The sequence below is a fragment of the Ixodes scapularis genome, unplaced genomic scaffold (genome assembly GCF_016920785.2).
Source record: "Ixodes scapularis isolate PalLabHiFi unplaced genomic scaffold, ASM1692078v2 PGA_scaffold4__175_contigs__length_147842914, whole genome shotgun sequence".
Classification (NCBI taxonomy): Eukaryota; Metazoa; Arthropoda; class Arachnida; order Ixodida; family Ixodidae; genus Ixodes; species Ixodes scapularis.
In genome coordinates this window covers 101,842,050-101,869,991 of record NW_024609879.1, presented here as the reverse complement: position 1 = coordinate 101,869,991, position 27,942 = coordinate 101,842,050, and the positions used below count along the sequence as shown (strand labels likewise).

The following is a 27,942-nucleotide window of genomic DNA, read 5'->3' as shown; positions in this document are numbered from 1 at the left end:
TTGTTATTGCCGCCCTCGAAGTCATTGGCTGTCCAACGACTACGAGACAATCAGCTGCCGGTTGCCAAAGCGTTATCGCAATAATACTTACGTTAGTGGTGGTGTTACATTGCCACGGATACAAAACTCTAATATTTCGAACCAAAAAAAAAAAATGTGTAAAGGTGCGAACTTTTGTCTACAAAACTGGCAACAAAAGCAACACACATTTTTCGGCGAAGGAAGGGGAACTGACACTGAGCAGCACTCAGGAACGTTCTGAACCAGAACTCACGTTGATGGCCGAAATGCGCTGAAACTTTCCAAAAATGTAGATTCATAAAAAAAAAAAAAAAAAAAAAAAAAATTAACGGGAAAGAGTGGGTTCGAACCCTGCTGGGCCAATATCACAGAAAACAAGGCGTAGGTCTTTTCTTCTACGCAAAATCAGCCCAGCATGGTTCGAACCCTGTTCCTCCTCCTGGCAGCAGCGTGCAAAGCCAACTCTGCCACGCACGCCGCAATATTTCATCACTACACACGACTCAAATAGCGGTCTGTGTCCTGACACCGATCGTCGGCCTCTTTCACGTTGCGTGACAGTGCCGCCTTAACGAGGAAACACACCAGGACACCAAGATGGCGTCCGGCGGCCCCTCCATCCCGTCCGAGGAGCCCGACGTGGTGGTGTGCATTCGCGGCAGCGAGTTCCTGGCGCACAAGGAGATTCTGATGGCGGCCAGTCCGTACCTCAGGGACGTGCTCCAGGAGATCGGCACCGAGCAAAAGATCAAGGTGGAGCTGGAGGGGGTGTCGCCGTCGGCCTTCGAGGCCCTCCGCTCCTACATGTACCTGGGAAGCATCCGGATCACCTGCCAGAACGTCACCGAGGTGTACCGCTGCGCCTACAAACTGCGCATCCGCCCCCTCATCTCTAAGTGTCTCCAGGTCGGTGGCTTCAAATCTTGCCGAAGTAACGGCATGATGCCTGGAATGTGTTTTAGACTGATGTCAAACGCCATACTTGAGTGCGCTGTTCAGAGCGTATGCTCCGAACGAGCTCACGCTAGTAGGATGTCAGGACCGACAGTCTCGATGATGTGGAGTGCACGTTGCGAACGCGCTGTAGAACTTGCCGTCAGCTCGGTCTCAGAAGACACCAACTCAACTATGGCCACCAGTGAACACTCCCTATATAATGGGAGAGTTCGGTTTTTTTTTTGTGAAGATATTGACAGTCTAGCAGTTAGGACCAGGATCGCGGTCGGGCACAGTGTGACACTTTTATGATGTCATGAGGTGGAGCACTTTTTAGGACGCAGTAAACACATCAGTCAGAAACGTGTTCCAATCATCACGGTAACAGGTCGACTCTTCTCTTTGACATGTTAAATCATCTCCTATTATTATAAAAAAAAAAAACATATTACAGCGGAGTTGTTAAGAGATAGGTTCCCCAGGATCGTGTCCGGTTTGTCGACACAAACCTACCTGGACAGCTACCGCCATCTTAAAGCGATGGCGGCAAGCGCACAGCCAGTATGGTTTCCGCCGTCGCTCGTAGATGGCGCCAACCGTTCCATGCTCCAGCTATAATAGAAGAATGGATATTTGGGCGCGTTGGTGGGAATTCATCGTAGGAAACAGCGCGAAAAACAACCGACGACGGAGAAGCACACAGTGTATCGAGTACAGCTCCGCTGGTCTTCCTTCTTCACGAGAGTGAAAAGGCTGAACGTTTTTTTTTTTATAATTTAAAAACATTTTTACGTTTTATAAAATGTTAAAATGAAGTATCATCGCCAACCGCTCAGTCTCGACCGAAATGTAGCGCTAGGGGCCCGGACCAGACGCTTAAAGTTTCAGCACTAAACGTTATCGTGCCCAAAAGCTAGAAGCGATTTTTTTTTAAAAATTCCAATGAGAAAACGCATAGTGCCAGTTCTCGGGAGTTTTTTTCGTAATTCAACGCCATGTACTCATGGGTTTGTCGGCCACCATTGTACCACTAAAAATGTCCGAAAATCGCTAAGTACAACTTTTGAATAAGGTCCCGGTTTGTCTTGAAACTTTATCCGATTCGAAAATTTAGTGCTACACTTGGGCGGAAGCTGAGCGTTTGACAGCGTGTAATTTATTCTTTCGATTAAAGAAAAAATCAAAACACGAATATAGTTTTCGTAGAAAGGGGGTGGGGGTTTGAGGGGGGGGGGGGGGGGGGGGATACCTTGCACGTTGAAACTGTACTCGCAGACAACTTTCTGTGGCATTTCAGAAGCGAAGGTTGCGTGTGCACAGCTTTGGTCTGCTCTCAAGACGCGCGAGGGCACGGGCTCCCAGAGCTTTAACTGCGTACAGCCACAGAAAGTTGGCCGTGAGTATATGGTGCCTGGAACGAGTCTCCGACTGATGTATTTAACACGTTCACAAAAGTGGTCCCTCGATTTCCGCCTGATGACGTCATAGAAGTGTCATGCTCTCACCGGTCGCGATCCTGGCGGTGTTACAGCAGCGGTGGTGGATGTGGCAGACGCCTGTTCCGCTGCAGATCGCTCTCCAGTTTGAAGATACACGGCTGCGATGACAGCGAAATTCGGATTGTCTCATGGTTATTTTTTTTTTTGCCGAGATTTTTAGCATTATTTGCCAGGATCGCAACATACGGCAACAAAGGGTAGAGAACCTGTATTAATGCGAAAGCATGAACTGTCCCATAAAACGAAGCCAGCGTTGTCTGTAACCGTCTGTATGAGTGAAACGGCAGTTAAATTCCCACTGGCCAAAAGCACTCCAACGCAGATGCTTCGTGACGGAACAGATGGGGGCCAGGGTCAAAGCGGACGCGCCTGAGAAATAAAACACAAAGAAAAGCGCACCAACGCAGATGCATCGTCAGAGAAGCCGTGGAGCCGGCGGGGTTCACCGCGCCGGTTCCAATCTCGTTAGAGGGTCTCCGACAGGCATAATCTAGTTAGAGGGTCTCCGACAGGTTTGTTCAGCGAGGACGCTGAACACACCTGTCGGAGACGCGTTCCATGCACTGTAAAACGTGATATAATAGGATTTAGGCTTAAGGAGCTCTCGCTGGTCGCAGTATCTGGCCGAGTCCGGCGAGGTGGGCCGTCACGTGGTGCTGTACGTGAACGCCATGAAGGTGGGCATGCGCGACGAGGAAAAAGTGGCCTTCCAGTTCCTCGTGGAGCACTTCGACAGCGTCATCCGCTCCAGGGAGTTCCTGGACCTGAACCTGAACGAGCTCCAGGCGCTGCTTAGGGTGAGTTTGGAGGGGGTGTCATCTACAAGAAGGCAAGGTCTGCTTATTACGTCATTAATAGTGAATGCGCAGCCCGCCCCAAGCGGCAAACGTGCCGAAGTTCTACGAGGGTATACGTGGCAAAGCCGTGGAAGCGTGTCTCTTGGCGTCGTCGTATGCTAGGGTTGTGTTCCTTATAACACGCTGCAAGACGTGCTGGAGGCAACGGGGACGTGAGCTAGGAGGTGATGCGTTCATATATTCAGAAAGCAAGTCGTCTGCTTATTGCGCAGGGGTTTCGGTGACGTCAGAACGATGCTGGGCTTTGATTAGCTTTCATTGAAATGATAGCGAGTAGACCTCAATGCTAAATGCCTTCATGTATACCCCTCCTTTTTTATCAGCCAATAGGAGCTCGGCGTTTTAATATCATCGTCGCTCCTATGCAAGAAGCAGACGAACTTGCGCTCCGCATAGTGATGATGTTAAAGGAGGAAAAACGGAGTTCCGGAACGCCTGTGTTGTGTGGCAACTTCAGTTTATAATCGATGGCCTCTCTCCGTTCAAACCAGTACTTTTTAATAACCTTCTCTTTATTATAATTTGGCTACACGTTTTTACGTCCATAAGTCATAAAATGAATATCGCTTTTTTTTACGCGTGCTGGAAACTTGCGCAGAAAAACCAAGCCGCTTTGTGCTGACGGGGGAAATTTCTGTGACTTTTCTTTGCCGCGTGATGTTATCTCGTTTGGATTAAAGTCAATGGATGGTGACTTTAGGCCCTTTCAATGACTTTTACCCTGCCATACTGGATGGTGATATCATAACCCAGTACCACAGGAAGACCTGCTACTGCGTCAGTGCACGAGGAGCCTCGTGCACTGCCGTCTTTATCCTGAAAACTAAGGTTATGGTGGTGTCACGCTTGTTCCGAACATTTGGTCCGTGTTCCAAAATTTATTCGCTCTTACTCCAGGGTAATGGTTTTGTGCCCTCGAGTTCCAAAACCTACCTGTGTCTAGCATTGCTCTATCTGTCTTCTTACGTAGCACGCCCCGTCCGAGTAACTCGGATCTATTTGGGTAAGATTTGGAACATACTCTGAATGAGATAGGTCTATTAACCAAACCTCTAAGAACAGCGCTTTGCTTACGTTAGGTGTGGCTTTCCCTCACTAAGATAACGTGCGCAGAAAAGCCAAACTGGATTGGGAAGGGACAACCCCGGCGCTGGGCGATTTCAAACAGATGAAACATTGGGCTCTAAGTTCACACTCAACGAGAAAGCCACCAAGACCGCCAACTACTGCCATTGGCCAGCGCCGCACTTGAACTTGCCGCTAGCCAATAGCAGCGCGGCACTGGCCAATTGCAGCACTGCGCTGGCCAATCGCGGTGGTCGGCGACCTCTCCGACTTTCTCGCCGGGTGTCCAACTTGCAACTGCAATTATGATTGAAATCGAACGCTTTTTTGAGTAGCGTGCACGAGACTTGTTCTCCTTTCGTTTTGACTGTTTGTGGCCGCAGTCTGACGTCCTTGGCACGAGTTCGGAGCTGAACGTGTACGTTGCGGCACTGGCGTGGCTGGACCACGACTACGAGCGACGGCGCTCGATCGAGGAGCAGGTGCTGGATTGCGTGCGCTTCCCGCTGATCGACGATCAGACGCTGATGCGCTGCTTCAAGCCGCCGCTGTGCCCGGACGCCGCCGTCAACGCCGCCGTCAAGCTCAAGATGGTCAAGGCCGTCTTGTGGGTGCTGCGCCTATACACCTTTCCAATAATCGCGTTCTTTCTGCTGCCACCTTAGTAGAGCTACGCGTTCCCCGGAAATATTAACTGACTCCCTTTCATTACATGACACCGTTTGTTATATATTTTTCATGGGTTATGTGGGCGGGAGCGTAATCACATAATCAAAGACAGACGTGAGACTGTCCAAGAAGCATGTATCTTCCACCACACTGTTAGCTTTCGCATGAGTGAAGCATAGCCCGTGACCGACGTACTCACGGGGTCGTTTTCATTAATTATTTTGTCAGAGGGTAAAACACCTCCATTTTGCCCACCGACTTAACATGCTGGTTGTGTGAAAAAGAAAACTGAGTTTTTTCACTGCTAAAAAAAAAAAAAACCTACGCGTCGTTGAACGTTTAGTTTTACCCAAATGTATTGCTAGCGCTTGTAAACGAGATATTAAAGTTACTAATCTTAGCGCTTTCCGATTCAAAATTTAAACGCGATTTTTACAAATTTATTTTTAGAAAATGGGGCTCGTTTTTAGTGGCAGACGTCACTCATCTTCATGCATTCGCTGTTTTCGTTGGCCGCCATTTTCTCATTGTTTAAGCGGGAAAATGCTGCGGTTTATTTCGTTTAACGTTTTTCCTAACGTAACGCTCAAAAAAACAAGACGAACCCCAAAGAACATTCTACACACACACACAAAAAAAAAAAAAAAGAGATGCCTCGTGCATAGCAAGACGCTGACTTGCTGCGCTTGTGTACGTTTGGCGCTCCGCCAAACGTACAATGGACCTTTTCCGAGAAGCGTTTTGCGCACGCGCGAGCACCCGATGCCAAGCGGCAGAAGTCGGCACGAAAAATCGAGGAAATTCGGAAGGAAGCCAGGGATCAGCGAGTAGAACACGTAATTGCAGAATATGTACAATTGTGTTACACAAAAAAAGGAAGTGGATGGAAATAAAAACACGACATTTCGGTGGACGCCACGGATGCCCCTCTTTACAGTCGCGTTAGGCACGCGCCGCAGTTCAGAGTGCAAAGAAACTGGTAGCGTCGCTCCCACTATCGATTGGTAACGCAGGTAGATTACTTCCTTGATTTTTAGTTCGCGCAGCTACCGCCTGGTGCCGTCGGTATGTGGAAAAGGTCCATTTCACCGAACATCTCATTTATACATAGAACGTGAAATGACTGTAACCGCCTTCCGTATTCGCTATACTTCGTTTCACCTGAAGTTGAGACGCAGCCGACGCTACGAGCTCATGGGATCCATCAGACATCGATAAAAGCGCACCATCATGGCGTTTCTCATGTTTCTGTACCTGTTATATCATCATTGAACTAATCATCAGCAGAAAAGGCCTAATGAATTACGCTTTTGACGCGGCTTGATTAGCCCCATTAGCTCGTAGCGTCGTCTGCGTCTGGACTTAAACTGAAACGAAGTATAGCTGCAGTTACTTATTCGGTTCTTTTAAATGCGATATCATTTTCGCTGCCCTCCCTAAATGGGTAACGAATTTGTTGGAGCGCTCTGTTTCGCTGGCGAGAATGAAAAAAACGAAGGAACCAGAAATATAATTAAAAAAGGTAGGCTAAATGACCGACTGTATAAAGAAGAGTTATAATACACAAATTTAATGGAATAGATGATCCGAAGAGGGACGTATATTTATAGCAAAAGGTAAAGTGAAGGGGTGTAAATGTTTCTAGGCTAGGTGGCGCAAGCTACCGCCCGGTCAAAAACGAACAACCAACACCATTCATCTATTCATCATTCATCCTGTGATAGAAGACATACGCTTGCTGGAAATGTTCTGGTCGTCTTCATGGCTCCGTAAATAAAAGGTCGTCTTCACAACGCCTCGTTAGAGACCACCGTTTGGCTAGGGACGAAGGCGGAAGATATGTTTGTTCTGCTACAACCAAGGGCTAAGTGAGAGAACGAGGTTCATCTGTATTGAATCAACCGAATATGAATTTCAAAGAAGAAACGTAGAAATTCTATCGATGTTTGACGTAGTCTGCAGCAAAGAACCGCAGAGACAGTCCCGTATGTTCTTTAAAAAAACAACTTACTAACGGCATATTTAGTTCAGTTTAATTTAATCAAGTGTTATTCACTGCACAGTGCTGCACGAGAGGAACACAACTACATGGCGTAGCTTGACAAGTTCCTGTCTCCTCTAAGTTTTGAAAACTTTGCCAACATGTAACCGGTTACTTAAAAAAACAGACAGTAAAAATGTAGCATAGTAGACGTTCTAAAATAATGAAAAAAAAAAAGGAATCATGCTACATCTAGAGCTTGTTTAATATGTATCGTTAGTGTTATCTGACCATTTGACATGGTCTCGCATATGACTTAATTATCATCTTTTTGTTGTTCACTCTACTCTCTAGCATAACTTTTACCTCACTTCAATAATTAAAAATTTAATACATGGATTAATCTTTCCGCAGCACCCACCTGGCCTTGCTCCGGGACCGAGAAGATTTAGCCGTGGAGTACCGCGCCCGTCCCAGAATCTATTTGGTCGAGTTCCCCACCGTCAGCTGGGTGAGATATGCCGCCACACAGCTCTGATACGCGACACAGCGCAACAGCACACCGATCAGAGTGATTAAAATAGGCAAGAACGTACACAAGGGCCAATGGAGGACAGATAACAACACAACGCTAGTCTACTTGTCCTTGTGTTTTTTACGCTGTTTTATTTATTATGATCAGTCACCGACTTGCGCAACTGCGCACCCTGCTATAACGAACTGACGTTTTCGTGGCTCCTAGTATTGTTAATTTAATTTACGTTTATTTGTTCTACTATTTGTCCTTCAGGCAGCAATTAAATAGGCAAACGTGCTAAGTAAATGAAGATAAAGTTAGTGGAAGGGTGGCTAATTTCAAAGGACGGATAGAGGTTACATATGCATTAATATTATTAAACCTGAAGTAAAGAAGTAACAGTTAGGTAGATGGGGGGCAAGTCACCATCCGATTCAAAGCGAACGACCGCCATGCCATCCATCCATCCATCCATCCATCCACCCATTAAAAGTGGATGGATGAATGGATAGATGCATGGCGATTGTACCCCCTCCCCCCTCTTCCCCCCCCCCCCCCCCCCCCCCCACACACACACACACTTCTCCCCTTCACGTCTTTTCCGCTGGGCGGCGTCACCTTCTTTGGAAGGGCAAATAGTATGTTGCGAGATAGGCCCTGCATAAGAGGCTCCTACCTTCAATTCACAGAGAAAAATGGCGTCACTATGATATCAAACAAAAAGGCAGCGTTCGTCTGACGTCACAGGAAAAAACGGGGACGGTCAGCGCCCTTTCTTGGAAGTTCGGCACCAACAATGGCCACAAAATCAAAGCGCCACCTAACGCCTAATGCACGTCAGTGTATTGTGCACGAGGAAATTTGGTGAATTGGGCGTTGGACATACCAACACTACCAACGTTTTTAGCAGGTCGTTGGCGATTAAGCGAGTGTTCGTCGATGCGATGTAGCCTCTGTCATATTTGACTGCCATGTCAATAGCGCGGTGCCTATAGAACGGACACCTCTGGAAACTCTCACGTGTTTCCGATGAGATCGAAAATGGTTGATGCAAGCGTCGCCACCATATGTGTGACACATTTTTATACCGTGCTGTATCGGTATGATCCCTCTCAGAAAAATAGAGTGTATTCTTACACTCTTTGTCCCATATAAGACATTCCAAAACTTCAGTTTGACGTACAGCGCACTGACTTCGAACCAAAGGTACCAACGTTCACGAGAGGCTTGATAGCCGTGTGGTACAACTTGTTAAAATATCTAATGCTCGTGTTACTGACTAGAGAAGAAATAATCGGAGTTTCCTTGGCCTTACTGCAAAACCTCAGTGCTTTCTTTTTGTGGTCTTTTATACGTACTTTAGCTGTTTAATATTAAAATATATCCCACCGTTATCGAACCCCTCGTAAAATTTGGGGCCGTCTGTTCGACTAGGGTGCGCTGTACGCCGAACTGAAGATTTCGGGTGCATTATATGGAACAAAAAAGTGTAAGGCGACACCTCTTTTTTTTTTTGAGAGAGAGAGAGAGAGAGTGAACAGTATGGGAGGGCAGTGCCTCTTTCGGTTGTTCGCATCTCCAACGCGAATGGTTCGTGATGCCTGGTGCACACCTAGCGTTGAGCTGTCCTCTCGCCTTCAGGACAAGAACGGCGTGCTTCGTAACTACGAGAAGTGTTCGTACACGCGGGAGAACCAGGCCATCCGCCACGAGGCCGCCACCTGCATCCAGGACGCCTTTCGAAGACACCGCGGTTGGCCGCTCAAGGTGCGTCCTATGATAATACACTAGCGATTTATGCATTAAAAAGACAAAAATATCAGTGCCTAGATTAAACATACATTGCACACATTTTATAAAACAACAATGAACACAATATAGCTATATTTCAAACTATCAAAACACTTCAGCCGTCTATTTGTTTAAAATCGTGGGGTTGGCAGTTTTATCTAAAATCTGAAGATTTATTTGAAATAGCGGAAAACGCTTTTCCGTCCTCAAGAAATGTTAAAACACTCATCGACAAAGCAACGCAAGATCGCCCTAGCTTCCCCAACTAAGAATCAGGAACTATCGCCAGTTGCGCTTGTTCGACACTTCGCAACACAATGACGTGCCCACAACGCATTATTGGATTTGAGTGCTGATACTCTAACGCGTAGCGTATTTAGAGAATTTAGCGGTGATCACCCCAAGGAGAAAATAGTCACACACAGCTCATGGATTGAAGATGAGCACTGCGTGTGCTCTCAACTTGAACTCAGTGGCCATCACTGCTTCGACAGACATCTTGTTTGGGTCTTGTGTCCAGTCGCTGCTGTGACGGAAATAGCCGAACCCTAGCGATGTCTGGAGCTCAGCACGCACCCTACACTTTCCTAACCCCAGCGCGTGGCTATGGCGAACATTCCGGCGTATATAATCGGCACCAGATCCCGTGGCCTCTTGGTCAGTCTGCGATGTGGAAAGGATAAACGCTGCTCGATTTTCTCCAATCTTCGGCGCAACCGCTAGAGTAACTGACAGGGAGAAAACGGCAGGGCATCCCTTTTCTATCCTCCGGCCTCCACCAAGCGCTCATTCGCCTTCCGTCGTACTTTGCCTGCGAGTGCATGCTGGAAGCTCATGAGACGCCAAAGAGCTAAAGGCGGAACAGCTAATGGCCGCCCGGCCGTTCTATTTCTTCGATGACTATAATCATTTCCTGCACCTATCACTCAGCTTGAAATTGCCGAGTCGCTCGAATCTGTACGCATGATATTTCACGAGGGAGGTCTGCTACGTATGTTCAGAACGTGCTCCATAGGCCAGGAGACAAAGATGGTAGCTCGCAGGAGGGGTAACTGGAATGGTATATACTGCCGAGGCCGGTTATAACGAAGTCAACGGGAATCGTAAATTACTTCGCTATTTCCTCTATTTCGGTATAACCGACTTCGGTTATAACGAAGTGTAAAAGGAAATGGGAAATTGTGATCGCCTCGCTGTAGCCGTTATTTCGTTAAAACCGATTTTGTTATATCCGGTCTCGACAGTACACCAACGCCGCCCTCTGACGTCACGCTGCTGCGGTGGCGCTGCTGTGGGTACCGCGCGTGCGCAGTCGCTTCATCTCACGCGGATCTGGTTTCTGCGCGCATGCGCAGTGCCCACACGTAGTGTGGGCAAACCCGGGCTTGTTTGTAGACAGCGTGTGGACGTGCAGTAGGCGCAACGAGGTAGAGGGGCTTAGAGCGATAAACTGGTATCCCGAGCACCAGTCAAAAGTGACCCCCACTTGGCTGCCGCCATGTTGAACAATTTTGACCACTAGACACGTGACCGTACCAAATCCTGAGGCCTTTACGTAAAACTGAGCCGAGATCTGTATAGCGATTGCTGTAAAAAACCTGATAACCTTTTTTTTTTTCAATATTGTTAGCCCCAGAAATTAGTATCTAGCTCCGATAAAAAGCCAAAATACAGCACCTCAGCTGACGGCAAAGCTGCCCGAGTTTTCGTCGTAAGAACACATTTTGGGCTTAAAACAGACAAAACATAACTTATCTGGTAGGTACTGTTATTAAATATCAATAAGGTGCGCTGTACTTCGTTAAAATCTAGCCGTACGAATATAAGGTCACGTGTCTAGGGGTCAAAAATGTGCGAGATGGCGGCGGCCAATTAGGGGTCACTTTCAGCTGCCAGTTTATCGCTCCAAGGCCCTCCACCTCGTTGAGTAGGCGGAAAGACAAACTAATCTTTTTTTTCCTAAGTTATGGACGTCGGAGAATTCCGAAGTATTTCGAAGTATTTCCAGCAGCACGCGCCGAAAGGGAGAAACTTCTTGTCTGATCTGCGGTATACGTGGCTTTTTTGTTGTCGTGCCTTTCGCGCAGTCCACATTGCCCAAGCTGGACTCCGGAACGGATGTGGGGGACGCAGGTGCTTCCTACGTGGAGTTCGTGCCCACCTGGGTGGACTCCAGCGAGGTGAGCCTGGGCTCCCCGGGAACGCACAGAAGAAAGCTGAACTTCTTGCTCAAATAATCAAACCTGCAAATTGTAAAAAAAAAAAACAAACAAACAAACAAACAAACAAACAAAATTTGTATGTTTTTTTTAATATAAACTACACATCGCGGAACGCTCAGTCACTGTCAAAATGTAACGTATACTTTACTGATCCGTCATTCAACTGAGAGGAATTTCTTAGGCCGGAAACTTTTTTTGAGCACCGTCATTGCCTCAGTTGATCTAAGCAATTAATAACAGAGCGCATGCTCTCGATGATAATAGATCATTTCTTGGTGAAGGTTTCTGAATTTTTTAATTATATAAAGACAGCTGTATTTTTTTGTTTGCTTTGATTTGGATAAAGTCGGTTCCATATCTACTTTCTGGGGCTTTTTGGTATATGCTCAAAGCGCGGAACCCTGCTTAGGAATAGGTTGTAGACGTCTCGGTTTAACCAAAAAACAACGGCAAGTATTTGTCGGTGGCAAAAATACACGATCGGTTAAAGCCGAAAAAATATCGATAAACATCTATGGCGCAAAAAATACAAAATCGGTTCAAACCGAAAGAAACACCTATTTCCGAAAGTTTTGTTCCAGCATGGACGTTTTTGAGTGCAAACATTCTCCTCTTAGACTAAAGTTCCTAACTTTTCATAAGCTCTTTCATCAATAATCGCCGTTTTAGTGTCCGTTCAAAGCAGATCAACGAAATACCCCTCCATCCTGAAAATAAACACTCCAAAAATAACTGTCTTTCCTCTTTATATAAATAAACTGAAAAATCCATGACCTACCTATTAAGTGGAACACGATGGCGCGTGCTTTCCCAGTCGCTGTCAGCCAAGATTCGCAAGGACCGTTCACAGGAGATGGAGATAAACACGTCCGTCTACGAGGCCATCCCGGAGAGTGTGGTGCTGGCCCAGTGCTACATTCGCAGATACCTGGCCCGCAAACACTTCCGCGCGCTCCACGCACGAGTCAAAGTGAGTGATCCTCCAGAGCATACCTGCCGAGAGACCGCCGGTGATGTCACCTGACAATGTGACGTCATGTGGCACCATGACGTGTCATCGTGATGTTAAAGCACGTAAAATCATGACGTCAAAACGTCACGTGACAGCGCGCGACAGCGACGGCTTTACATAATTACTGAACACTCTCAATGCGCCCTTCTGTGGCGGCCTTATTGTGTTCGCAAGAGGAGTAGCGCAAAAAAGGCCATATGCAAGCTATGCATTTAGAACGCCTTCGGAAGATGCCGAAGAGACAACCATTCTTTTCTTTCCGGACGCAGCCTGTGGTCGAGCTCGAAAACGTGATGGAAGAAGACGACCCCTACCAACACTTCTTGGTCCGACACCCTGGATCGCGCTCTCTGCCACCCATCACCTGGGACAACTTCCCAGCTCGCGTCCTGACCAAGCACTTGGGACCCCTGCAAGAGTTGAACTCTTCCGTGGTCCTACTGCTGGGCGGAGTGGAGCCGACCAAGAACCACGAGCTGGGAACCAGCTGCACCATATTGCGCTACAATCCGCGCACGCGCGCTCTGTCACGTTGTGGCCGCCTGCCTCAGCCCCGACACAACCACACTGTGGCCTTCCTGGACGGGTTCCTTTACGTCATCGGCGGTTTCGACACCCGGAACACTCACGGCGCCGTCAAGTTCGCCACCAAGACGTGCTTCCGCATGTCCGTCGAGACGCGTCGCTGGGAGAGGCTTGCCGATATGAGGCACGCGCGATGTAATCATGCCACCGTGGCCTGCAACCGGAAAGTGTACGCCATCGCCGGACAGGATGAGTTTGACAGGTACTTGCGGCTTTATTGTACCTGTGAACTTTGGTACCTGCGACGCTAGGTATAGTGATGACGTTACGATACCTCTGACGTTATGGTAGTTCGGACGCTTCGGTACCCGTGATGCAGTCGGACTGTAATGTTATGGTAGTTGGGACGTGATGGTATCTGTGACCTGATGGTACTTGCAACGTTATCGTTATGATACCTGTAACGTTTGGTACCTGTGACATAATGGTATCTCTGACGTTATGGTACTTTGGTATAGTTATGACGTTACCGTATCTGTGTCGTTACGGTAGTTGGGACGTTATGGTACTTGGGACGTAGTTGGAGTGCTATGGTACCTGTGACGCTATGGTAGCTGGGACATGATGATACCTATGACGTTATGGTACTTTGGTACCTGCGTCGTTATGGTACATGTGACGCTATGGTAGCTGGGACGCGATGATACCTGTGACGTTATGGTACTTTGGTACCTGTGTCGTTATCGTACCTGGGACGCTATGGTACTCCTATGACTTTATGGTACATGGGACCTTGTGCTACCTGCGACGCTATGCTACAGTGCCAGGAACGCGTTTCCGACTAGTGTGTTTAGCGTCCTCTCTGGCTCATAAATCAAAAGTTGTCTCGAAGTGGGCACGAATGATGTCACAGAAGCCGTCGCGTCAGGTTGTGGAATGTTGTCACCCTGGCGATTGGTGCTAGAAGTTCCGGGAAAAAGAACAAGCGAACGCGAGTGCCACTGTCGTCGCGGCTTCCGAACTCCTAAAAGATGAAACGTCTGTGGACTCTGAAGCTGTAGAGCGACTTACAGTAAAACAGGCGTCTGCCACGTCCACGACCGCTGCTGTGTCACCGCTAGGATCGCGGCCGGCGACATGACAATCCTATGACATTATCGGGCGGAAAACGAGAGGCCACTTTTTAGAGCGCGTTAAACATACCATCGAAGACGCGTTCCGGGCACTATATGGTTATGCTGCGACACACTCATGCCTGGTTCTTACTAGCACCACTAATAAGCAACGCTTATCATATCGGAACTGCATTCCCCGATTGTCTTGTGGCCATTTTAGCGCTTAGTGCAAAGCGGACGTGACACACCTATCTCACTATGCGTTCCACGCATGCGTGACGCCTCTATAACGTTAGTCCACGGGAGGTAATGCGCGAAGCAGCTCGTGCCATCCCGTACCCTGCCATATAAAAGAGGCTATAACCCTGCTAGCGGAAACCAGCATTGAAGTTGTCGCGCGAGCGGAAAGACTGAAGTTCCCGCATACGTTGTGGCAGCAGCGTTGTAACAAACAGAACTGGCTGGCGAGATCAGTCTGTTGGCGATAGTGCCCATTGGGAAACGCAACTTCCTGAATTTTAGATATGGCGCCAGGGAATTCAGAAAATATCGTCTTGGTCTGTTACGGTTTAAAAATTCTGAAAAACGGCAAAACGTCTCCTGAGATTAAAAAAAAAAGCTATAGAGAATTGAGAATTATGATTTTAAACACCAAGCTCGCTGATGTGTCGTCCCTCTGAGAGTAGTTTATTTAGCGACTCCAGCTCATACATCTACGCTGGTTTGATTGCTTTGGTTGAAAGGCAGTGACGACAGAATCACGGCGAACGTCGTGCGCCATACAGTCCATTCCAACAATCGCCTTTTTTGCGCTGTCATTTTCTTATACTTGGCTGGGGAAGGCTTTTTGAGCGTAAGTAGTAGCTCTCTTCTGCACAACATCAGGCGCCGCGCATGTGTCTATAGACCAGTGACTCGCATTTCGTTTGAGCGTAAAGCGCCGGGAAGATGTTTACCTCGCGCACCGGCGAAGTTTCTTTTTTGTTAAAGCGTAACGTTAAAACTAAATACACCGACTTGTCAGAGTAATCAAAAATCAAATTTATTAAACGTTTCGCTTGTCACCACAGCCTGCTCATCACACTCTACACTCAAACATCACTAGACATCACCGGACGTTGCACTACATCATCACACTCTACACCCGAAGATCACTGAGCATCACCGAACGTCACACTACGTCGTCACACCCTACATCCGAACATGACGAACATCACACTACATATTCACACCCTACACCCGACCGTAATTGAACAATGAACATCACACTACATCATCACACTCCACACCCGAACGTCACTGAATATCCCCGAACATCCCATTACATCGTCACACCCTACACACGAACATAACACTACATCTTCACACTCTACACCCGATCATAACTGAACATCACTGAACATCGCACACATCGTCACACTCTACACCCGAACGTCACTGAATATCACCCAACATCACACTACACCGTCCCACCCTACACCCGAACATCACGATTATCACACAACATCGTCACACTCTGCACCCGAACATCACTGAATGTCACCGAACATAACACTACATTGACCCACCCTACACCCGAACAATACGATTATCACACTAAATTATCACACTCCACACCCGACCATCACTGACCATCACCGAACATCACACTAGATCGTCACACCCTGCAACCGAAAATAACACTACGTCTTCACACTCTGCACCCGATCATAGCTGAACACTGAACATCACACTACATCATCACACTCTACACCCGAACATCACTGAACATCACCGAACATCACAGTTGATCGTCCCATCCTTGAAGATAACACTAGATCGTCACACCGTATATACCAGACAATAACTGAATATCATCCTGAATCATCACACCCTACACCCAAACATCACCGAATATCACCGAATATCACACTACATCATTACACTCTACACCCGAACGTCACGAGCATCACATTCTACACCCGACCATAACTGAACATCGCGTTGCCTCATTGAACTCTACACCCGAACGTTATGTTAAGTCGGTGTATTCATTCTTCTCAATGCCCGTTCACACGCTTGCGTTTGCTTACGACCGAGCTCTTGCGATCTCATATGACATGAGAACACACTGCCACGCTGGCGCCCTCTATGAGGTGACCCTGGAACTGCATTTCAATAGAGTGAAGGTTTTGCGGTACTTGCAATATCAAATGTACGTACGTACTATTTATGAGGAATGATCGTTTATAATATTGTCAAAAGTGTTTGGAGCCAGAAAAAAAATGATGATGCGGGGAAAAAAATGAAAACCGTTTACAATTCCCTGTAACGCCGGTTAGAGCGCAGCTCTTAAGGAGGAAGATGGAAGCGTACTGAGGGATAGGTGACTCCTTGAGGTCACGTGACCTCGAGGGGGTCACGTGACTTTGGGGGGTCACGTGACCTCAGGGGGTCACGTAACTTCTGGGGGTCACGTGACCTCAAGGGGGTCACGTGACCTCAAGGGGGTCACGTGACCTCAAGGGGGTCACGTGACCTTTGGGGGTCACGTGACCTCAAGGGGGTCACGTGACCTCAAGGGGGTCACGTGACCTCGGGGGTCACGTGACCTGGGTGGGTCAGGTGACCTCGTGGGTCACGTGACTTCTGGGGTCACGTGACCTGGGGGTGTCACGTGACCTAGGTGGATCACGTGACCCCCTTAGGTCACGTGACCTCGCGGTTACGTGACCCACCACGGCGACGGCGACGCCGACGCCGCTCAAGCCGGAAACGGGCCCCTATGAGCTGCGCTCTAAAAGTAGGAAATATACGCAAATGCCAAGCACTATACGACTGTCCGATAGATGGCACCAATGTGCTCTCTCGTCGTGATTTTAAAAGGTCTTAAGTCACCCGGTTGAAAGTCGTCGGAAGTGTGTGAACCAGCAGTTATCATGTCTTTCCGATCTCGGAGTATTTGTGTACAACGTATCATGCCCGCGCTGCATCTGTCGGTAGGTTCCTAAAGTCCGTGGAGGTGTACGACCCAAGCGAGGACACCTGGACGCAGAGTCCCGTGCCGCTCTGCTGCAAGATGTCCGCCTGCGGGGCCACCTTGCACAACGGCACCGTTCACATCGCGGGCGGCGTGGTGCAGTCAAAAAGACGAACCGACAAGGTAAGTTTTTTTTTTTGGAGGGGGGGGGGGGGAGGAGGGGGCCTGTGGGGGGGGGGGGGGGGGGTTCATGACGTCACGTCCTGCGCGCTACTTCTGAAGCGGGGACTAAACTATCCCGCAGGTGTTTCTGGTGTCCTCGGTGGAGAGGTGGGACTCTACCTTCCAGCGCTGGCTCAAGGAGGCGACCGTCTTGCCAACCGGCAGGGGATCTATGTCCCTCGTCTCATTTCAGGTCGATAAAAAAAAAGAGTTTTATTCAAAATTGTTGAAAAATTTTAATTTGTATTGTTATAGATTATCTCATTCCAAAGCTATGCCGAGTGATAGAGATCTTAAATTGCTACCGTTCCTTGTTGCCCACAAATGTTAAGTTATTATTTTGAACTCTCTATTTTAATCTCACCTAATATACTGCCCTCAAGTTTGGGGTTCATCAACACTAACCAATATTAAAAAAATAAACTAAGTGCAAGCGTACTAGTGAATATTAACCATGTTTAATTAACCTGAGCCTAGAAAAGAAACATCAAAATCTAGAAGTAACAGGAAAAAGACAGGACGATCGACGTCTCAAACTCAGCTAACTCGTTTATTCACCTCTTCATTTAGTCTCAAATTTAAGGTCATCACCGCCAACACAGAAGGACGAGGCCTATGCAGTTCGAACGCAACAACCATCATCACTCAATAAAATAATGGGGACAACCTTCCAGTCGAAACGCTAAGGCAACATTGATCCCCCTTTAAACTTGAACAAAAATATAATTATCTCCTTCTATTCTAAAAATCGCGCGTCCGTCGTGTGTCCGTCCCTTTTCGTCCCAGTTCCCAAAACCTCCAAGTGTCCGTCCTCAAAACCTCTAAACGGCCTTGCAGTCAACTCCACTTAGAAAGAGAAAAAAAGAAGAAACCAAAGGAAGAAAGAAGTCTTTACTCTCATCCTGGACAGCCAGGACATGGATTCACTGTTCACTTTTCAAAACAAAACAATACCGCCATGAAAAAACAACAACAACGACATTACAGTCTTATAAAGTTTTTTTTTTATTGCTTCTGAACTGTAGCGAAGCCTGACTTATACAATTACCTGGAGTTTTTATCCGTACAGTCTTCTTCACTAATTTGTTTTCACGTTGAAACTTTCCTTGTGTATGATCTTCGTCTCCGACCAGAGTGCCATGCAGATATTACATTCGTGGATATGCTTCGCGATTACAGAGTTCGGTGCATTGATCTTCGCGTTTTTTTTTTAGTTCGTTTAACTAATGCATCGCGATGTTTGTTCTGCGCACTTACACCCACACTCTTGGGGTATTTCATAAAAAATAAAAAAAAAATAAACATTCTTGCAATTTACTGATATTTATCGATGGGCTTTTTTGCAGTAACTCACACTTGTTTGAAATGGCGTCAATGTTCTTAAGCTGAAATCCGAACTAAAAACCGTGTCAACTCAAACCTTCTTCGCACATCGCTTCAGGTTTTGAGAAATTTTGTGAAAATCTCATGAAAGCGGCTCCTTGAATTTTGTTTCGTTTCTTTCCTGCATTTGATGAACAATTCTAATTGCCGTTTGATAAAACAGCTGTCATACCCTACTATGATCATTAGTTTTTCACTGCCTTTCTACCGATTCAATGATATAATGGACACACGATTTTTTTAACGTGTTTCTGACCAAGGACTTTCCAATATCAGCCTTTACGGTCTTGGAGTGACAACTTCTTCTTGGCAACACCGGTTTCGAATTTTCTTTTCCGTACTCAAACATAACCATTAATTCACGTGAATATGTAACTCTAGGAAACTGTAGAACACCTTCTTTCGATGTACAGGGGGAACAGCGCACCCGCAGGACAGTCATTTAAATCAACATACACACAAAAGAAAGAAACACTTACTCAGCGCTGAGTAAGTGTTTCTTTCTTTTGTGTGTATGTTGATTTGAATGACTGTTCTGCGGGTGCGCTGTTCCCCCTGTACATCATGAGCAACCGACTCGCCCGAACCTCTGTGTTAACAACCTTCTTTCGGTTTGTCCACGGTAAACTTCAATTCAGGAGCCGTTGATCTTATCCCACCTCATAGACTGTCGGATACACCTTCCGTAAAAAGTGCATTTCAGGATGTCATCTGCATATCTTTTCACAATTGTCATACCCGGGTTTATCTCCTACAGTTTATCATGCACCACACGATTAAGAATTTAGTTAGACCTCCGCTGAGATCTAGCGACTGGCGACCCAATAAAACACCTGCTTTTTGTATCTGCTTCTTTCCTTCGTACGCCACTACCGATGACTTCAGATAAAACTTCAGGATTGTTAAAGGGACCATGAAGGTAGTTTCGAAGTTTTATTCGACGATTGAAATGGATGTCAGGCACGTTTCAGATACTGTTGACCAAGTTCTAGCCCGAACAGAAGTTTGGGTGCCGTACCAATCGAGCAAACAGGCGCGGTAATAATAGCGCCGGGAACGATGCCTGAGACCCCACCGAGGCGGCGGCAGAAAGGTGAACTAAAGTGCGCCGTCGAAGCGTGACGACAACGTGCTCCTCGTCTGGCGATTGGTTCAAACGATAGACGCGCTCTTGGTTTCAATTTCGGTGGTGAGACGTGATGAAAAAAGTGTATTTGAACGTTGGATAATCTTTTGAAGTTGTAGTTGGGAATTAATCGGTTTCATACCGTGCATTAAAGCATAATCTGAAGCGATCCCTCCGTTTGTCACTGGTTGAACGCATCCCGCATGGCTACCTCGGGCGCGTAAGAAGCATCGAGCAACCATGGTCAAAAAAAAAAAGAAAAAGAGGTACGAGCGCCGGGGGCGGCCGACTCTTGGTTTTGGTTTTGTGCGTCGTCCCGTGTTCACTTTGCGAACTGGTGTCTCACCAATCATGCCGCGTTTATGTGCAGTAGTAGGTTGCGCGAAAGGTCGGCTAAAGACGTGCGGTCAATCGGGCGACGTTAGTTTGCATAACCGATGCAGCAATGCGCAGCATTTGGTTGCGCGCCGTCGTCTTGCGTAGAGCTGTGGACAGCGGTGTCGGGATTTGTTCGTTGCATTTCTGACCAGAAGACTTTGAGCAGCACCTTCACGTCAGCCGGAGTCTGGGTAAAAACATGAAGTTTCCGCGTCTGAGGAAAGCGCGGCGTTGTCGTCCATTTCTTCCAGGTTTTCTTCACAGACCGCCGTGCACTAGAGCGAACCACGGGAACCTCACTGAGTGTGCACTAAATCCTACCGATGCCGACAGTGCTCCCTGACATCACTTCTCTTTCCAGAGGCGAAAAAGGGAAGAAATCTGAATGTTTGTTTCGGTTTCGCAAATTTATTTGCAGGTACAAAAATAAGAGTCACAACGTTCTAGAAAAAACTGTGTGGCATGCTAGGACCCCAATGCTTCCAAAAACACCTTCTTTAAAAAAAAAAAAAATTAAATTGCCTTCATGGTCCCTTTAAGAAACTTTCTACCGACACACATGAACCCGATTGCAATTTTATGAGATTCAACCCCAATGCCTCTCTCACACTCTGCATCAACCAAGTCTTTTCTAGGGAATAGTACTAGGTCCTTAATATCCATCGATAACACTGAACAATGCGTCCCAGGATGAGTTTCCAAAACGTAAATCAATTAATTTGAATTTATAAGGGACATCAACTTCTCCAAGCATGCGTAACTCAACCCTCGTTGAAACAACTGTGAGACCCATTTCTTCCATGTTCCGCTCTCATTAATGACCGCATGAATGGGACATTTCAGGCTTATGGTTTTTTATGAAAAACTTGATACCTAATGTCGAGTTTGTTACGCTCGTAAGACCATTTTGCTACGTCTTTTAATTCATCCTCATTCAGGACTGCATCCCCAAATGTTTTTTTTTTTTTAACTTTCTAATGTTCCCTACCCATTAAGAAAACAAGGATTCCATTGCTGCTTCTGTTTTTTTTTTGTTTGTTTGTTGATACTGCCCTAGATAAAACTGCAAACCATCCCAACTTATCGCTTTCCAACTGTGTTAAGCACTTCGTTTGCAGCTGCTTCTTAACCGTATTAACCTCTCTGAAATTCCTTTTGTCCTTTGGGTACCGTATCACCCATGACCTCCTCCGTCCTACTGATTGCATGATCTACAAAAGCGACCTTTTCTTCCGGTTAACCAATTTGGCAACTTTATGAATGGAAGACAGCACGTGATGACTCGAAGGTTTCAAATTCAAACAACCCTTCGGTCCCTTAGCCAGCACTTCCTTCGTCCTACGTGAAAAAAAAATGTTCCCCTACGTGGGTTGACAATAAACTGTCGGGATGCACGCCATGCATCAGTAAGAAAACGCGATTTCCGATCCCCATAACCACGAGATTTCAAGTTTTTGATACTGTCCAGGACATGCCTGCGCTTCATACTTCATAGCCGGTCAAACAGGTTTTTTTGGTGCTGCTCTATTGGTGTTTTTTTTTTGGTGGTGATGACCTTGAGTTTGGTACTATGAAAAAGGTGGACTAAATAAACGGATTAGCTGAGTTTGAAACCTCGCCCTGCCGTTTTTCTGTTCCACGTTTTGATGTTGCTCTTCTTCCCCAGTTTCAGGTTAATTCAACATGGTCAATATTGAAAGGTAGTTTTTGTATGGCTCTCACATTGTTGAAGTATTTAGAAAATTTAAGATATTTACTATCTACATATTATATGAATATAGACTATGCGCCAGTTCGAGAAGAGAAAAAAATAAGGGGCTCAAGATTTTTTTTTTTGGAAAACCTTGCGTCCTTGGAGGAAATTCACAACCATACCTCACTCGCCGGTAGGGAAGTAGAGGATGGCCATTCAGCGAATGAACTATGGTTTTTAGATGCTTAAATTTGCACTCGCACATTTGTTTAATAATTTCTTCAATAATAATGTGGACTTCGAATGTATAACTTTTAAAGATCTGCGCTTTTATTTTTTGCACCTAATTTTTATTTTTTTTGGTTTTGTTTTTTATAATACGTTGAAATACGGAGCTATCTAGTTATGTGAAGTTCAATTGTTTCTTTCTGTCTGTCTCTGTTTGTGTGTGTGTGTGTGTGTGTGTGTGTGTGTGTGTGTCTGTGTGTGTGTGTGCGTGTTACGTTTTTCTGTATTTCCTACATACTTGCAGCTGTACATTGTAAGGATCCGAGGCCCAGTCAAGCTCATTGCAGCTTTTTTCCTCGTGCCCCACCATCATATTCGATGGGAATAAAAGTGTATTTTTATATTTATTTAGTGAGATAAGCCGGAGTTTATTTTTTTGAAAGGCTCTTTGTAGTGGAAGGGAGAGAATGGTGAATAATTCCCGGGTTCATGTTCACGTCACAGAAAAATCACAAGCATGCACCGACTCTTCCTGCTGATAGTTTAACGGCAACTGGCTTTTTGGTGATCGTTCCGGATGCTTCCTCGTTCTTGTCTTCTTGACTCTCGCTGTTTGAGATTCAATAAAGGGAAATAGAGACGTTCAAAACCAGAGTAACGCTTCAAATAGAAGCGCCTGCGTGCCGTGTGCTATGGTTTAATTTTTTTCATTTATATTTTTCATGATGGTTAGCTGTGTCTACACCACGGTGGCAACTTTAGTTCAACTACAAGCAAACGTTTACGCTGTATGGCACACGGACAGCCTGATTTGCGAAATGACACTTTCCAAAATCAATTGCGGCGATGCAGGAAAAAAAAAGACTACTTTCTTATACGGACTTGAATAAGTAAAGGCCCTACTAACGGTAAAATTAGGAATGAAGCAACCAAAAATTTTGTTTTGGCAGGATTGTATTACTGGTGGAGGTACTAAGGTACTGGTGCAGTAAGACATATAGTTGTTCGATAGATGCTTGGTTTTGTAAATCGACTTTACTGCAGTAAAGCTGCGGTCAGATTTCTAACACGTCATACAAAAGAGTCTGTAGGCAGCGTGTGAGGCCCGCTTCCTCCTTGTATGCGGGTCCTGTCACATTAATCGTGCAAAATCTTCCGAAAATATGTAGCGAACATGGCATGTTTTTGTATGGCGTATGAGCAGTGTGCCTTCAGCTTAAGAGAAAGTTGCGAAGTCTTCGCACACGGCCATGACACCTTTTATCAGCTTGCGATATACCGGGTCTAGACCCGAGCGTCCCTTGTACAAATAGACGAGAATAGGTTGGAAACCAGATGTGTGTCGCTCAAGCGCGGAGCGTGTTCCCGTGCGCAGGACCAGCTGCTGTCGGTGGGCGGTCTGACCCGGGACGACGACGTCCAGCTGAGCGTGTGCGCCGACGTGCTGTCGTACAACCGCAATCGCAACGTCTGGGACGCCCTGGCCCCGCTACCGGAGCCTCGGCACGGCGCGGGCGTCGTGAACGCCGACGACAGCCTGCTGCTCTTTGGCGGTCTCAAGAACGTCAGCCAGACCGAGGCGAGCGCCCAGGTGCTGGCCTACAACCACCGACAGGTGGGTGTCCCGGAGCATGCGTGTATCGGTACACTATACGGTCCCCATGAAAGTTCGCCCGCTCCTTACACACCTCGTGCGTTTGTTCCCCCTCCCCCCTCCCTACCCTTCTCTTTATTACACTTTGATTGGCGGGCCCCTCCTTGCGTTTCGATGCGCCTGTCTAAATCTGGAACACTTTCTCGCCGTATAACAGTCGGCATTCTCCTTGGCTAATGCCTAAATCTCGTTGGCTGCGAAGCGTTAATGAGATGTTTTGATCTCACCACGCCCTGCGCTTGTTAAGCTGTCGGCGACCATAGTGACTGGCAGCTTAAGATCGCACCACCAGCATAAAGCGATGACGTCACGTCTGAGCCATGTTTAGGGGAGGGTGGGAAGCAAGGGGACGGCGGGAGGAGTGGGACAGTCAACACATTTCTTCACTGGGTAGTTCCAAAAAGCTGATGAACTGCTTGACTCATGACGACGTGGTAGCAGTACTTTAAACTTTAATGGGCTGACTGCGTGACGCGGTGTACACGATTTGAGTCACTGGTTAACACTTCGACACTCGAAAGCAGGTAGTACACATCTTTTTTTTCTCGGTTCTTGAACCAAAATGGTTTGGCCAACGGCTGTAGTAAACAAGCCTTGAAAATCTGGGTTATTAGGTTGGTTTTAACCACCGCTTTTTCAAGCCTTTCTTCTCACCTGTTGCCACAATTAGCAGCTTATCGTGTCCAAGGCAGCTTGGGAGGAATCGGACAGTCAGATGGTGAAGGGAATGGGGCAGTGTCTCAGTTTTCCCTTTATAAAGAATGGCGCTCTTACTGGCAGATCAACACTAAGGTTGCTAAGGTTATCCTGAAGTAATGGTGACTCATATAATTTTAGTTCATAAAGCATTTAGGCCACCAATTATTTGCTTTTGCGTGAAATGTTACCGCACTCTTAATTCCCAGTCCAAAACCGCAGACAATCGGAGGAAAAAAGACGACTGCAATCGGGCTTCATATCTGATGAAAACCCGTCGGCCTCAATATTCACTAATACAATTTTTAGCGCAAACTTGCATGTGTCCCATTCCTCTCTGGGGAAAAGGTGGAACGGAACACATTTTATTTATTTCTTAACTTATTCGCGACCTACATTTTGCCCTGCAAGCATTATCTTTTTTTTTTTTTTTTTTGGGGGGGGGGGGGGGGGTCAACATGCACATAAACACAACAAATACACAGATCGAAGTGCAAAAATAGCAACAGATGTTCACATCTGCTTTAAACTATACAATGCGCAATCACACACAGAAGAAAAAAACTTGAACACAACATACAAGTATCTACTACAAGCTGCTAACATCAGCACAATGCAAAACAATATGTGTCATGGTTCATTCTCGTGTAAGTAACGACTCAGAAGACAATAAAAAGTCTCATCCGAAGCCGAAACCACAGCTTCAGGCAGTCTATCCCACTGATTTATTGTTCGTGGGAAGAAATGATAATTGAATAACAGATGTGCAGCATGCTATTTCTTGTTTCCTTTTTTTTTTTGTGTGATATAATCTGGAAGTAAAAGTAGGGGGTTTTAGGTAAATGTTACTTTCAATACCGGTACGGTCACGAACTACTTTATTCGGAAAAGAGAACCTTGATAACCTCCGGCGAAGTTCAAGTGAGTCCCACGGCAATGATATTTATAATGCCGTGACACTGATATCAAAATGATAAGAGTTAGTAACAAAACGGACAGAGAGCTTTTGGATGGTCTCATGTTTATTAATTTAGGTTTTAGTGTCGGAATCCCGTTCTACAGCCGCATATTCTAATAGGGAACGTACGTACGTTAGGAATGTTTAGTATTTCTTTGACGTCGCGGGTCCTTGTTTAAAGTTTTTCTTTATAAAGTTAAGTACACGTTCGGCTTTCATTGTTATAAATTCAACATGACTACTTCACGTAAGGTTATATGAAAAAATAACTCCCAAACACTTCACATTTTTCGCAAAGGTAATCTGATTTGTATCTAGATAGTAATTAGCCTGTATGTTTAGACGCTTTCTGCTGAAGTGGATACAATGACATTTTGCAAAATTCAGCTTCATTTTCCATTTGTTGCATCATGTGAGTATTTGATCAATCATCTTGGTTATTTATGCCCCTGTATAACACACAACCATCTGCATATAATATTATCTTGGAAATAGTTCCGTAGCCTGTATTATTTATATAGGTCAAAAACAGAAGCGGACCAAGCACTTGCAATTATGTTTTTACATTTCTAGAAATGTTAGTACCAAGTGATGTTAATGTGATGTGAATACTTTTAACGCTACATTTAGGGCCATTAATCTTGTTTCTATGTGCCTCATTTAACTGCACAAAACATATAGTGTGAAAACTGTCCTATTTGACCCCACTATGATATGGGTCGGTCGTTTCTTTCGGAAAGATGTCTCAATGGAAAATTTTAGCAAACCGTTACCGTGTTCCGCGTACCGCACTACCGGAGCCTTTCAGGCATGCTTTTTAGCGCGCGCCTCGCGGTCACGGCATCAACCGGGCGCGCGCTTAAAAGCGTGATTTAAAGGCTCCCGCAGTGCGGTACGCGGAACACGGTAACGGTTTGGTAAAACTCCCAATTGAGTGCGACGTGTTGGACCCGTGCAGGATCTGTGGGAGCAGGTGGCCTCTCTGCCCTGCGGCCTTGCGGGCTTTGCTGTCGTTGTACTGCCGCCTAGTGGACGTAACTCGGCTTCGTCTAAGGACTGGTCCGTCTTCAGCTAACGATGAGGATCCTGCCCCTTCGACAGCCCATCGACCTCGGGAGGCGAAGTAAAAAGAGTCAATCAAAGAGTTTCTTTCACTTGTCTGCCGTGTTTCTTCTATGAAACATACAACCAAAGCACCCTCGAGCCACGGGTATTTTTTGCAATGTTTAAGGAGGAAGCGAAAGTCACAGAGAGGCGACCCGATAGAACGGGCATAGCGGTAGAATCCAAATGCAGTCCAAAATCTTACTGCTCGAAGTGTCCTCACTTGAAGATTAGGCGTCTCTGGACCATTCCAATATACGCCTTTTGCGCGCTGACATCTTCGTATCATGTAGAACGTGTTCTGAGCACGCGCAGTGGCTCCCATCCGCGCAATAGTAGACGCTGAGAATACGTCCACAGCAGTTTTTCCGCCCGTGTGATAAGCGCCGGAAAGGCGTGTAGAAACCGTTATTTGTCGACCCGAGAAATATTCAGCTCATGGTAATAAAAACCAGAGACTCAGGAACACATAAGGGGACGAACATAACACAATGTTTCAATCACCACCAGCTCGCTTGTTTTTTTAAGTATTGTTACAAATCTTCAGTTGTATGCTTTCCGTAGACATGTGCTTTTGTCGCTTGCTATAGAGATTAAGAGTATGACACGTTTCAACCGAGTTATGTCTGGTTTGTTTATAAGTAGTGGTTGTTTGACTGAACTAGGAAAGCGCACAGCCAAATGAAGAGAACAGATCCTTCCTGAACATCGCGAGCGTCCGCGCTTGGAAAATATCGATTAATTTTGAACAACCATTTGGAAATAAAAAAAAAAGAGTACTACTTCCTGCCTCAGAGCGGATAAAGTATTATTATTTACAGAAATATTGTTGATGCCACGCCAAAAAGTGACGCTGGACATAAAACTGGACATGCTCAGATGATTCGGCTTTTCAAAGAATAACTCCCGCGCGTGTGCAGTGCGAACAGCAACCGGTAGCGAATAATCTTATCCATAAACAATGCACCACTTCATTACTTACAAACCCACGGCCGAGCGTGCACAGTCCAACACGCGCATATTTGTCGCCTCAGAAAGCGAGAAATTGACGCGCCCTCGATCCTCTGACCGGTGCCATACTCGGAGTTGGTGCGTGTGGCGCAGACACGTCATGGCTACTGCCCCTCCTGGTTGGTCCGCTACGCAATTTGACGCCGTGGCCGGTGTGCATTTGGCGCATCCTTAACTTGTATCCGACTACGAATTGTCCTAATCTTAGAAACGAGCCTACTACAACACCTTGGTATGGTGACATAGATGTGTTTGTATTGTCCAAAGACTGGCGTATATCTGGACACTGCGCCTAGCAGTATCGGGGCCCACAGGGAGCA

The 27,942-nt window shown here is 46.4% G+C and overlaps 1 protein-coding gene across 1 annotated transcript; it reads left to right on the top strand.

Annotated features, from left to right (window-relative positions):
* The first annotated feature begins 442 nt into the window (after window positions 1-442).
* On the top strand, window positions 443-26,890 carry LOC8031684 (kelch-like protein 20). Its single transcript, XM_040209283.3, has 12 exons — window positions 443-927; window positions 3,074-3,253; window positions 4,762-4,985; window positions 7,443-7,539; window positions 9,187-9,312; window positions 11,424-11,516; window positions 12,373-12,528; window positions 12,840-13,357; window positions 17,193-17,352; window positions 17,474-17,584; window positions 23,575-23,814; window positions 26,466-26,890. The coding sequence occupies exons 1-12, from the start codon at window positions 619-621 to the stop codon at window positions 26,580-26,582; spliced, it is 2,331 nt and encodes a 776-aa protein (XP_040065217.2). The 5' UTR covers window positions 443-618; the 3' UTR covers window positions 26,583-26,890.
* The last annotated feature ends 1,052 nt before the right edge of the window (window positions 26,891-27,942 follow it).